This window comes from Amphimedon queenslandica, unplaced genomic scaffold (genome assembly GCF_000090795.2).
Source record: "Amphimedon queenslandica unplaced genomic scaffold, v1.1 AMPQUscaffold_13470, whole genome shotgun sequence".
Taxonomy (NCBI): domain Eukaryota; kingdom Metazoa; phylum Porifera; class Demospongiae; order Haplosclerida; family Niphatidae; genus Amphimedon; species Amphimedon queenslandica.
This window is the reverse complement of record NW_003546294.1, coordinates 950-12,322: the sequence shown is the minus strand read 5'-3', so window position 1 is coordinate 12,322 and position 11,373 is coordinate 950. Positions and strand designations below refer to the sequence as shown.

The 11,373-nt window shown below is 36.3% G+C and overlaps 3 protein-coding genes across 3 annotated transcripts in view; 1 reads left to right on the top strand and 2 right to left on the bottom strand.

Annotated features, from left to right (window-relative positions):
- Positions 1-3,225, bottom strand: part of LOC100637790 (uncharacterized) — a 5,258-nt gene extending 2,033 nt beyond the window's left edge. The window contains exons 1-7 of the mRNA XM_019994595.1: positions 3,147-3,225; positions 2,951-3,043; positions 2,299-2,397; positions 1,992-2,090; positions 1,782-1,883; positions 1,616-1,688; positions 646-1,273 (exon numbers count right to left, since the gene is read on the bottom strand). Coding sequence (XP_019850154.1) covers positions 646-1,273; positions 1,616-1,688; positions 1,782-1,883; positions 1,992-2,090; positions 2,299-2,397; positions 2,951-3,043; positions 3,147-3,167 — 1,115 coding nt within the window. The 5' untranslated portion in view covers positions 3,168-3,225. The remainder of the gene's footprint in view (positions 1-645; positions 1,274-1,615; positions 1,689-1,781; positions 1,884-1,991; positions 2,091-2,298; positions 2,398-2,950; positions 3,044-3,146) is intronic.
- Positions 3,226-6,567: 3,342 nt separating this feature from the next.
- On the bottom strand, positions 6,568-9,147 carry LOC100637666 (uncharacterized). The gene is made up of 2 exons (XM_003385202.2): positions 6,887-9,147; positions 6,568-6,834 (listed from the first exon to the last, which is right to left on the bottom strand). Exons 1-2 carry the CDS (start codon positions 8,769-8,771, stop codon positions 6,674-6,676), a joined length of 2,046 nt encoding a protein of 681 aa, XP_003385250.2. The 5' UTR covers positions 8,772-9,147; the 3' UTR covers positions 6,568-6,673.
- Positions 9,148-10,220: 1,073 nt separating this feature from the next.
- LOC105312139 (gamma-glutamylaminecyclotransferase B-like) lies at positions 10,221-10,905 on the top strand. Its single transcript, XM_011404540.2, has 2 exons — positions 10,221-10,469; positions 10,624-10,905. Exons 1-2 carry the CDS (start codon positions 10,299-10,301, stop codon positions 10,867-10,869), a joined length of 417 nt encoding a protein of 138 aa, XP_011402842.2. The 5' UTR covers positions 10,221-10,298; the 3' UTR covers positions 10,870-10,905.
- The last annotated feature ends 468 nt before the right edge of the window (positions 10,906-11,373 follow it).

The following is an 11,373-nucleotide window of genomic DNA, read 5'->3' as shown; positions in this document are numbered from 1 at the left end:
AATGGGTTTTGCTTGTCACGGAACTAATGGGTTTTTGCTTGTCACGGATTTCGTGACAATGGAACTAATGGGTTTTGCTTGTCACGGATTTCGTGACAATGGAACTAATGGGTTTTTGCTTGTCACGGATTTCGTGACAATGGAACTAATGGGTTTTTGCTTGTCACGGATTTCGTGACAATGGAACTAATGGGTTTTTGCTTGTCACAGATTTCGTGACAATGGAACTAATGGGTTTTTGCTTGTCACGGATTTCGTGACAATGGAACTAATGGGTTTTTGCTTGTCACGGATTTTGTGACAATGGAACTAATGGGTTTTTGCTTGTCACAGGTTTTGTGACAATGGCAGTGTGGCACTGATTGGTTTTTAACTTTGTGACAATGGAGCAAATAAAAACATACTTGTACAGTACTGTTTGATGCATGCAACAGTAGACCATTCAGGACATTTTTCAGCATGTACATGTACATAAAACTTTGTAGCAACATGCGAGAGCAATACATTTAACTCAATGTTACATACACATATCAGTCATAATTATACTAGTGATTATACTATTGACATGCGTGTCACTAATAAATGTGTGGTATTAATTTTGGCATTGAATAAAAATATTAAAGGATTAATACTAGTCCAACTGACCTTAAAGTGATTATATTGAGTGAGTTCAGACGCAAGAAAGGTGGAGCTATATCTTGAAAAGCAGCCTGACCACCAGAATCGATACAGTATGTCCAGTGAGCTCGATAATCTTCTTCAGAGCAGGATTCTGTTGATACTTGTGATATGATATCATAATGAACCGAATGAGTGGGTAGAGGTGAATCAGGCAGAGGAGAAGAAGCATCAGGACTTTCCGATGAGGTACGACTAAACAAAGACCTAAAGGCTCTTGATAAAGGAAATAGACGAGAAGGAGTAGGAGGAGGAGGAGGGGTAGAGGGGGGATATGTTGATGAACGTTGCTTGGAACTTGATGCACCTTCCTTTCCTTTCAGCCTCTTAGCTAAGTGGGTGATGAATTCTTCCTCGCTGACTCTCTTCATTGAGTGAGAGCTGTCAGTCTCCATATATCCACAGGCGGATCCTCTTACAGCTGGTGTCACTACACCAGTGCTTGATCTTTGGAGAGGAGGAGGCTCGTTTAGTATGAGATGCTGGAGACACGTCTTTCCACTGCCTGCTGCTCCATGAATTGACATACGCGTGATCTTTAACTTGATCTTAATGTCTGTCGTAAGAGCCTTCCTCATCTGGGACTCTGAATCATCTGTTGAAAAAGAATCGGTTTAAATAAACTAAGACACAAGGACATCTGCTTTATTATCATAATGTACATGAGCTGGAAATCGTGTCAAAATTGGCAAGGAATTAAAAATGGGAAGTTGGTGGTATTCCGATTTTTAAGCAACTTAAAAAATTTTTTTTAAATCCAATGTCGATCAGAAGGAGCTCAAAATTTGTACACAACATAACAAACATGTTCACATGCTCTAAAATACATGTGCATGGCTAATGTAAAACTGCCAAATGCTAATTAAAAATATAATGTCGACCAAAATTTCCAGCTGTATGCATTGAATTTTTTTGAAAATTAATAATTCATGTTTACCTAAACTTGAAAGATACTGAATTAGATGTTCATGATTCTCTTTCTTTGCAACATCTAAAGCTGTCAGTCCGTCCTATATATTCAAAAAAAAGCAATATGAACATGCATATCATTATTTAAAAGAGGAAAGCGTATTATAATAAATTTCTTTTTATCTCATTAGTACCTCATTAACAACCTTCCAACTAGCTCCTCTACTAACAAGTAACTTCACAATATCAAGCCTTCCTGTATTAGCAGCACCCATTAGTACAGTAGATTTAGTTTTCTAATAAAAAACATGGAGAGTAAAGTATACAAGGATAAAGGAACATGAAATAAAATAATAGACAAGATTTGACTAATAAAAGAGAAATAATTAAAAACGAGAACCTACTTTTGTTAGTAGATTCATATCAGCTTCATAATCAAGAAGAATTTTTGTCATTATCATTCTTCCATAAGTAGCACTCCAAAATAAAGCTGACCTGTTATACTACATATAAAAATAAAAGAATAGCATAGCATAATGCTAGAAACAATTCAAAACTGATGCTACAATAAAGCAGACACAGAAATATAAAAGTTACAAAAAATTATATTTTGACTGGGCTAGATTTTACGATATTAAACTAAACTTCAAAGTCTCATGCTTTAATATGGCAGCAATCTAGCATGTATATTACATGCATAATTTCAATTACTTCATCAACAGCATTAACATTAGCACCAGAACTCAACAGTAATCTGACAACCTCCGTGCTGTTATTATAGACAGCAATAGACAATGGAGAATGACCACCCTGAAATAAAAACAATAGAAAAAAGTACATGCAATTGCTATGTAAAGCAGGAATCTGTGTGGGAATAAATGTCTGTTTCAATTATAAGACTGGGGGCTACGTACATTAAGGAAATATAATCCTGTATATAAAGTATAGGAGGTCCATTCAATAGAAGCCAGTGTAGTGAGTGTACCAATTAAAGATAGGAAATAGAGGCCCAAGGAATTATATATAAAGCATATCATATTCATATAACAGCAAATGAAATAATATGCCTCCAAGCTACACATCTATTTGACACACCCCTTATCCCTTTAAAAATATAATTTACATTTTGGACTACCCTGAAAGTGAAAGCACAGCACACTATTTTTCTAAAGAGCTTCTAGGAGCCCAAGGGTTAGCCTTGCATAGCCAGACCCATCCCTCTTTTGACATTTAGGTACGTAAGACTACCATAGGGTAATGTTTCCTATGGCAGCTTTAAAGCACATACAGTACTGTATGTGTACATGCATATGTATAGCAGCTTAAAAAACTCATAAAATATATAATATCTAAGCTATCTTACCTGTCCTTTCCATTCAATATTAGCACCATCTTTTATTAGTCGATTGGCTTTCTCCACATCACCATCTAAACAGGCAAACCAAAGTTCTGAATCCTATTAAAACAAGAAAAACAATTGATTCAAGTCGAATACATGCAAAGAACTTAAACAGAGGGCCTGAGCCATTATTACAATAAATAAGAGAGAATTTACTCACCAAAGCCGAACCATTAGCCATTATAAAGTTTCACATCTTTAATTTCCATTCAAAATAAATTCCTGCTTAAAAATAGTGGGGATCTCTAGTGATGGGCGATATATCGATTCTTTATCGATATAAACGATATTTTACGGAATCGGTTTGAATCATTATCGAAAATTTTATGCAATTTTCATCGATCTATTGACCACGCCTATTTATTAAGGTTAAATAACTAATTTTAATAAGTAATTGCACTGTTGAACTGCAAGAAAAAGGCAACGGGCCAGTTGTTAACTCAGCCTACTTCAATAAGAAGAGAAACAAGGCTCAAGAGCATGGAAATGATCTTCTCTCATGTCCAGTACAGTGCCAAAATTATTAGCCACACCCTTGGCACACCCCTAAATGAAGGTGTGGTTATCGTATCGTTAATAATCGATATTTCCTCAAAAAGTCCATTATTGATCGTTATCGAAAATTAAGAAAATTGGCCATATCGCCCATCACTAGGGATCTCCCAGAAGGGGGCGTAGGTCCCCTAGTCCAGTTATACGGAAGTGCACTGAATACTAAACATTGCAACCACGTGGAGCCACGTGAAACGTGAGTGGTGTTATTTTAATTAATTTTTAACGACCTGGGGGCGTAGCCCCCAGGTCGTTCCTATAATCATAGATATTAGAGTAAATGAAATTCATTTACTCTATTATCTATGCTATAATTGAATTCACCCACGTGCGATGTTTGTATAATATATATTTGTATGTCCACACTTACATTTCTTCTATACATGTTGTATTGGAGAAATAACAAGCCTTAGCAACACCCGCCCACGCTCCTTTACGTGAGTAGGTGTGGTCACGGCAAACAAAATGGCGGCTTACACAAGGGAAAAAGTTAAGAGCTTTCTAACAGCAAGAGAGCATAGAGATACTGTCTAAAGACTTCTCTAGAAGCATTAGAAGGTAAAGAGAACCTCTATAACTCTTAATAGTGACCAAGTTGTACTTGCAAGGTGGTGAAATCAATTATAGGAATATTTTTTTACCCTGTTACGCTTGTTTAAAATTAATTTTCATTTTTAACTTTAACATCATCATCATCATCATCTTTTCTTTCATCATTATCATCATCATCATGATCACTATCACTCTCAGTGTCCGACGGTATAACCACTTCCCCTTGGTCCCAGTGTCCTCCACAGAGCAATGGCTCCAGGTACTTTGGTACAGGATTATTGCATGTCGTTCCATTTGGGCCAGTGTAGCTACATGAAGTATACAACTGCTGCTTAGAATCCTCTACTATATCTGTAATAAAAATAACATGAGGCCATTATTCCATCAATACTTTTAATATCAAAACATGTACAGGTATGCATACACAGAAAAAGGAGGAGGATTCCTCTTCTAACCATTTTTCATTAAATACCCTTTACTCTAATAATAGTACATGGTATTTTGTCGAAAATGGCTAAAAGAGAATTCTCAATTTTTATAATTTATTCTGATGCATAAATATGTTCCTATGTTGTGTAGGAAGTTTGAGCTGGTTCCAATTAAAATTGGATTTTTAATGAATTTTTAAAGTTGCTCCAAAATTGGGTAAAAGTCCCTGTACTATAGTACAGGGTCTCGGGCCGAATTTCACCAAAATTAAAAAGGAGAGAATTTGCCATTTTTATAATTTTGTCTGATACACATACATGCTCTTATGTTATGTAGAAAGTTTGAGTTAATTCTGATCAAAATTGGATTTTTTACGAATTTTTAAAGTTGCTCCAAAATCGTGTAAAAGTCCCTGTACTATAGTACATGGTCCCAGGCCAAATTTCGCCAAAATTGAAAAGGTGAGAATTTGCCATTTTTATAATTCTTTCTGATACATATACATGTTCTTATGTTGTGAAAAGAGTTAGAGCCAGTTCCAATCAAAAAATTTGATTTTTTACAATTTTTTAAAGTGGCTCCAAAATCAGGCCAAAGGCCATGAACAGAATATGTACATGTACATGTATGTATAGGATACATGTATTTTAATACAATGGCTAGAAAAGAATTCATCATTTTTGCACTTTATTTTGATACATACATGTCCTTAAAAATAAAATTAGAATATTCTATTTCCCCATCCCCCCGGCCCCCCTCCTTTCCCCCCCCTCTCTCTCTCTTACGTTTAGAACACTTTGCTGCAAACGGTAGACTCAACTGGTTACAACCAGTAGTGGTACAAGGTGTTGAGTTATTTGCCTTCAGTTGTTGCTGGAGTTTAACTAAGTGCTGGTAGTGAGATCTGTTTGTGTCCTTAAGTTCTTTCTTAGTGTACAGATCAAGCGTTGCTGATACTCTCTTTAGCTTTTGCTTTCTTTCAAGGAGACCTTGTTCCAGTGTCCTCTTTCTGTAGCAGCGATAAGCAATGTCATATTTATTGCCACCTTCTGATGGTAATGAAGCTGTAATGAAAGAGAGAGAGAGGGAGAGAGAGAAAAGATTATAATTATAATACATGTAACTTTTCTTTCCTTCTTCATCCTTGCCTTTCTCTCTGGCTCCTCCAACTGCCTGCCATTCTTGTAAGAATCTTCGTCTTCTCTCTTGTAAGAGGTAGCCGAGACGGGAGAGTTGTCCCATGTACAGCATACGGAGTCTCTCCATTTTCCCTTTGTAGATAGAGAGTGCTTCTTGCTCAGTCCACACTCCAGCTGAACTACATAAAAAGAAAAAAAACAGAAATTATTATATTTATATAAAAATGACTATCTTCCTCTTACTCTAATGGGAAGTTGTCTATACTAAGTACATATTCAGAGTCACTCTCATTCTCTCCTTTCCAAGTTACTTCAACGTGTGGCTCGTCTATTTCCCGAGCCTCTTCCACTTCTGCTTTTGAAGAAGACGCCATATTGTCACGCCCAATTAAGACACGCCTTTAAAGGTGGAGCTAAAATAAAGACGGCTTCCACCATAGATAGAGTAAACGATCAATTATCGGACCCCACCTATTTTCGGACGGCTCCTGCTAGCTCTGCAAAAGAGCAATCGCAATTCCTTATGTACTAAACTAAGCATTACTTTTAGCTTTGTAATAGGTTTCTTGAAAAAGAAAGCAATGTGACTCTTGCATGAAATTATACTAAAAATAATGTGCCCGTCCGATATTACGGAATGTCGGACAAAATCACATAATTCCGTACAGTGCATTTTTTACTACAATAAGTAAACCCAACTGTTACTTATCACCACCTGTATAAACTTTGATCATTGTAGTATAACTATATGCAGTATCAAAAGAAATGGATAAGATTAAGAGTCTCTGTATAATGAAATAAAAGAACACCTTGAGACCTGCTGCGTCGGACACGCCCCAAATTAATGAAATTTATTGTCGTTATTATTTAATAATAATAATTATTATTATTATCATCATTATTATTATTGATGTTGTTGTTGTGGCTATGATTATTGGTATTGTTATCATTTTATTTTTAAAGTTAACAAACTATAATTGTAAATGAATTAACAAAAGGCAAAAGATGACCAACATTAATTTTCACAATCACTGCATACAAAAATGTAACTTGGTTGCTCTACAACTTTGCTTGTAACTTGCTGGCACATACAATGAAACCATAGTGAACATTGTGAGCACTGAACCCATTTCCGAGCTGATTTGTGTGAGCACATCTTAGCTTCACATATAGAATCTAGATTATAAAAATGCATTATTAAAGCATAAATTATTTCATTCATGTGTACCTTGCTTCTTTTTTTTTGCACTACTTTCCTTCTTCTCAATCACTTTCTTCTGCTCAGCTTTTTCTTTGATCTGCTTCTCCCTTTCCTCTTTCTTCTTTTGAATCTCTTCTTGTCTCCTCATCTGTTTTAGCTGTCTTTCTTCCTTCTTCTTTTCCTTTTCCTCCAGCTTTTCTTGCTTCATTCTCTCCCTTTCATCAATTGATTTTTGATTTTCTACACTCGTCAAAACTTTTGCAGACTTCTTTTTGTAAAGAGTCTCACTTCTCAACTCAGGTAGCTTTGGTAAGAACTTGTTAACGACTGATTGCGATTTCAAGGTCTCTCCCAATAAAAGATTATCTGGTATATCTGCTTGAACTCTCACTTCTTCACATCTCATCTTCAACCATAAATTATAACGCAGGTCTGATTTAATGTCATACCCTTCCTCTAGCCGCCTCATGTACCTTGTATGCTCTTCCTCAGTAAAATCATTCAAAGATGAGGGATCACTCAAAGAATTATCAGGATCTGGTGGGCCATCCTCTTGATCAGGTTGATTATCATCATTAGTCAAAGACTTAGACTTGTGCAAGCGATTAGGTGTATAAAAGGGTATAAACGCTAACCCAGTTTTCTCAGCAAGGGACTCCACTTCAGGATCAAGTGGTGTTGCTTGATCCTCAACATGTATAGCACTACGATTTAGTGGATATATCCCAGTAGTACGAAAGGATGATAATATATTAGGAATGATCATTGCTTTGTACCATACTTTGCTAAAGATACCCATAAAATCATACTGTGTCACCACCTTTCCTGGGTTCTTACTCATGAATTTTTGACATTCCTCATTCCAGTGACTTTTTAGGGGTCCAAAGACACCTTTATCCAATGGCTGCATCAAATGAGTCGTATTCGGTGGAAGACAAAAAATTATGACTTTCTCATGGGCAGCAACTCGTACAAAATCAGGGTTATAATGGGTAGAATGGCCGTCAAGTAATAATAGCAGTGGCCTAGAAGCAGGAGCGTGTACCAAAAAATGGTGGGTAAACCAGTTTAGGAAAATCTCTGAATTCATCCAGCCTGTATCCGACAATCCATACATTGTACCAGGCACTTCATTGATCGTGAGTAGTGGGTTAAGAGATTTTCTGGCAAAGATAACAAGCGGAGGTATTGCGTACCCTGCTGCATTGACACATGCCAGGACCGTCATTTGCTTCTTATTGCCAGATGTAAGGGTACGTGGATGCTTTTGCCCTTTTATTCCTACAACAGACGACGGGGTATGCTCGAGAGGCAGACCACTCTCATCACAATTGAAGATTTGTGCAGGAGAATCAAGTAATTCATTGTCTCGTAGGGTCTTCTCTAATAGGTCGAAGTAGTGGTCAATTATTCTAGGATCAGATGCCACTGAGCCTGCATATGAAAGCTTCTCCACTGTTCGTAAGGTCAATACTGGGTGTCTACTCCTAAAGCTTTCCCACCAACCATTAGACACATGAGTAGGGTTACCTTTTGATCTTAATATTTCCTCAACAATGGCTAATATTTCCTTCTTGGTCTTAGCATAACCAGTCTTTGCACATTGACAAATAAATTTAACCAATTCCTCCTCTTCCTTATCGTTAAGATACCGAGAAGGCCCACTGAGTGTATCAAATTTTACTCGGCCTGTTACTCGATCACATAATGTAGACTTTGGCACATTATACATCTCAGCAGCACGTCTGACTGATAAGCGCCCATCATTGACTTCTTCGTATGCTAGCCGAAGTTTATCTGCTGTATACGCTTCTTTGTAAACCTGTGGTCTCTTGGGAGAGTCAGACTTGGATCGTCGTACTGATGTAGATGTGGCCCGTGAGGAACGAAAGGTACGGTCTGATACAGCCATAATTCTAAAAGAAAGATATTATAGTATCATTTTAATTGGTTGTTCATACATGCATCATGCAAATTAGGATTTCAAACACACATTAAAGGCCACACGCCCACACCCTAGCTACCAAGTAACTAGTAACAAGCTATACAACTGACTAATGCAGCAGTAAACTGAGTACAACTTAAATGCTACACACAAACTTACCTGATCTCTCGAAATACAGCAGCTTAAAGTCGTAAAGACACTTGTTTACACAGAGCGACTTGTCAGTAGTCAGCAAACAAACAGCACGAGGATCTACGATAATTAATTAATTAATTGTTATAGCCCCACCCATGTCCGACGCAGCAGGTCTCAAGGTGTTCTTTTATTTCATTATACAGAGACTCTTAATCTTATCTACTAAATCTTATCCATTTCTTTTGATACTGCATATAGTTATACTACAATGATCAAAGTTTATACAGGTGGTGATAAGTAACAGTTGGGTTTACTTATTGTAGTAAAAAATGCACTGTACGGAATTATGTGATTTTGTCCGACATTCCGTAATATCGGACGGGCACATTATTTTTAGTATAATTTCATGCAAGAGTCACATTGCTTTCTTTTTCAAGAAACCTATTACAAAGCTAAAAGTAATGCTTAGTTTAGTACATAAGGAATTGCGATTGCTCTTTTGCAGAGCTAGCAGGAGCCGTCCGAAAATAGGTGGGGTCCGATAATCGATAGTTTACTCTAATAGAGTAAATGAAAGGGATTGGAAACGGAAGCGTGGGCGTAGCCCAACCTCCATTCATTTGTATTGCTGCTAGGCTGACAGAGGCTCGTTGAAATTTTTTGTCACAATTTACCCTTGATTTTCTTTCTTTTAGGAGCAATATCTCGCAAACAAGTGTTCCTATGCAAGTGAAATCAATGCATCAAGAAGCCTAATGTTTCCTCTTTATAATTCTGTTTTCTATTGTACGGATAATCTTACCATGTTAATGTTATGGCACTTTAAAAACCGTAAAATGTATTTTTTGTCATTATAATCCCTTTTTTGAAAACAAGCTAGAATAAAATGCAATATCTTTATAATCATATGAAAGAGTTTCCATTCGCATATCGAATGATACTAGTTAGGGTTAGAATCCATGAAGCATGAGTTTGTTACAACAGAAAAGGGCGAAAAGTGAAAAAATTTTGTTGTACCTATAACTCGTTGCAAAATAGCGTTGTAGAAGTAAAAACCTTGCTGCAGGTAGTCCAACACTTTCTATATGGAACGGTAGGTATATCATAAGTAAGCGTCCTCTTAGATCTCCATAAATATCCTTCGAAATCCTTGCAGTACAGCCTCCACTAATGGAGGAGATGGGAAATCAACCAGGTATTGGGCCGGTAACCAATAGCAACATCAACCAGCCTACGCCCCCGTTTCCAATCCCTTTCATTTACTCTATTATCTATGCTTCCACTGCAGAGGTGTCTTCAAAAAAGCATAGAATTTTCGTCTATGGGACTTTAAAGAAGGGCCTGCGTAATCACTATCTTATGAAGGACAAGAATAATGGAGAGGCCATGTTTATCAGTGAAGCAAGATTGTCACATCCTTATCCACTGATAGCAGAAATGATTGGGGACAAAATGGCTGAAGAAATTGGCATAAATAATCAAGTTGTACCTTTTTTGTTACCAAAAATGCCTCCAAACAGACCAGACAATGTAAGCATAATGCTTGGCATGATAAAATATATGGGAACATTTTGTGTTATAGATTGTTTTGAGAATTTATGTATATATAAGTGTTTCTTCTTTCTAATATATATATATATATATATATATATATATATATAATATCTTTGTTTCTAAATTATAGATTGTTGTGGGAGAGTTGTACGAAGTTGATTCTTCAATGTGTGCTGTTTTAGATAAACTGGAGGAACATCCAATTTGGTACCTACGAACACCAACACAGTGCATACTGACTGGTACTCCTTCAGACAAGTTCCCTGGGCTGTCAAAAGGTAGCACTGTGGACTGTGAAGTGTATTTTTATAATAAAACTGATTTGACACCTGAATGGTACTCTAGACCTTACATTAGTGACTATCAGGAAAATTAATGTTTTTAGCTTATTATTTTTGTGAAAATTCACGATAGTTTGATGATTTATTGGTGAATGTTGACAATTAATTAAATATTGGCAGTTTGTTAACTCTACCATTTTGAACATGCTCAATAATAAATGGCAACAAAATTACAAGCCAACTGCTTATTGTAAACAAATTTGCCAAATATTACTCCTGCCAATAAGTCATTTTTAACTATTGTAGTCACTCTCACATTCATTAATATTCATTTATTTATTTCTGTAACTACGAATGCGATAACTACTTCACCTTTGACTCACTTGTTATTCTTCTCATCTTTTCTCATCTTCACTTTTCTCTCTCTCTCTAAAATTTGGTTAATCATAAAGATAATTACTAATTGGCTAAGAATAATAGTTTGGCATAATCTAACTGCCTACACTATCATTGACATTATAAGTATAGCTAAGATAGATATTACTGAAATATTCCTATATGCACAGCTGCATGTGTTGACTTGAATTACAATGTATACA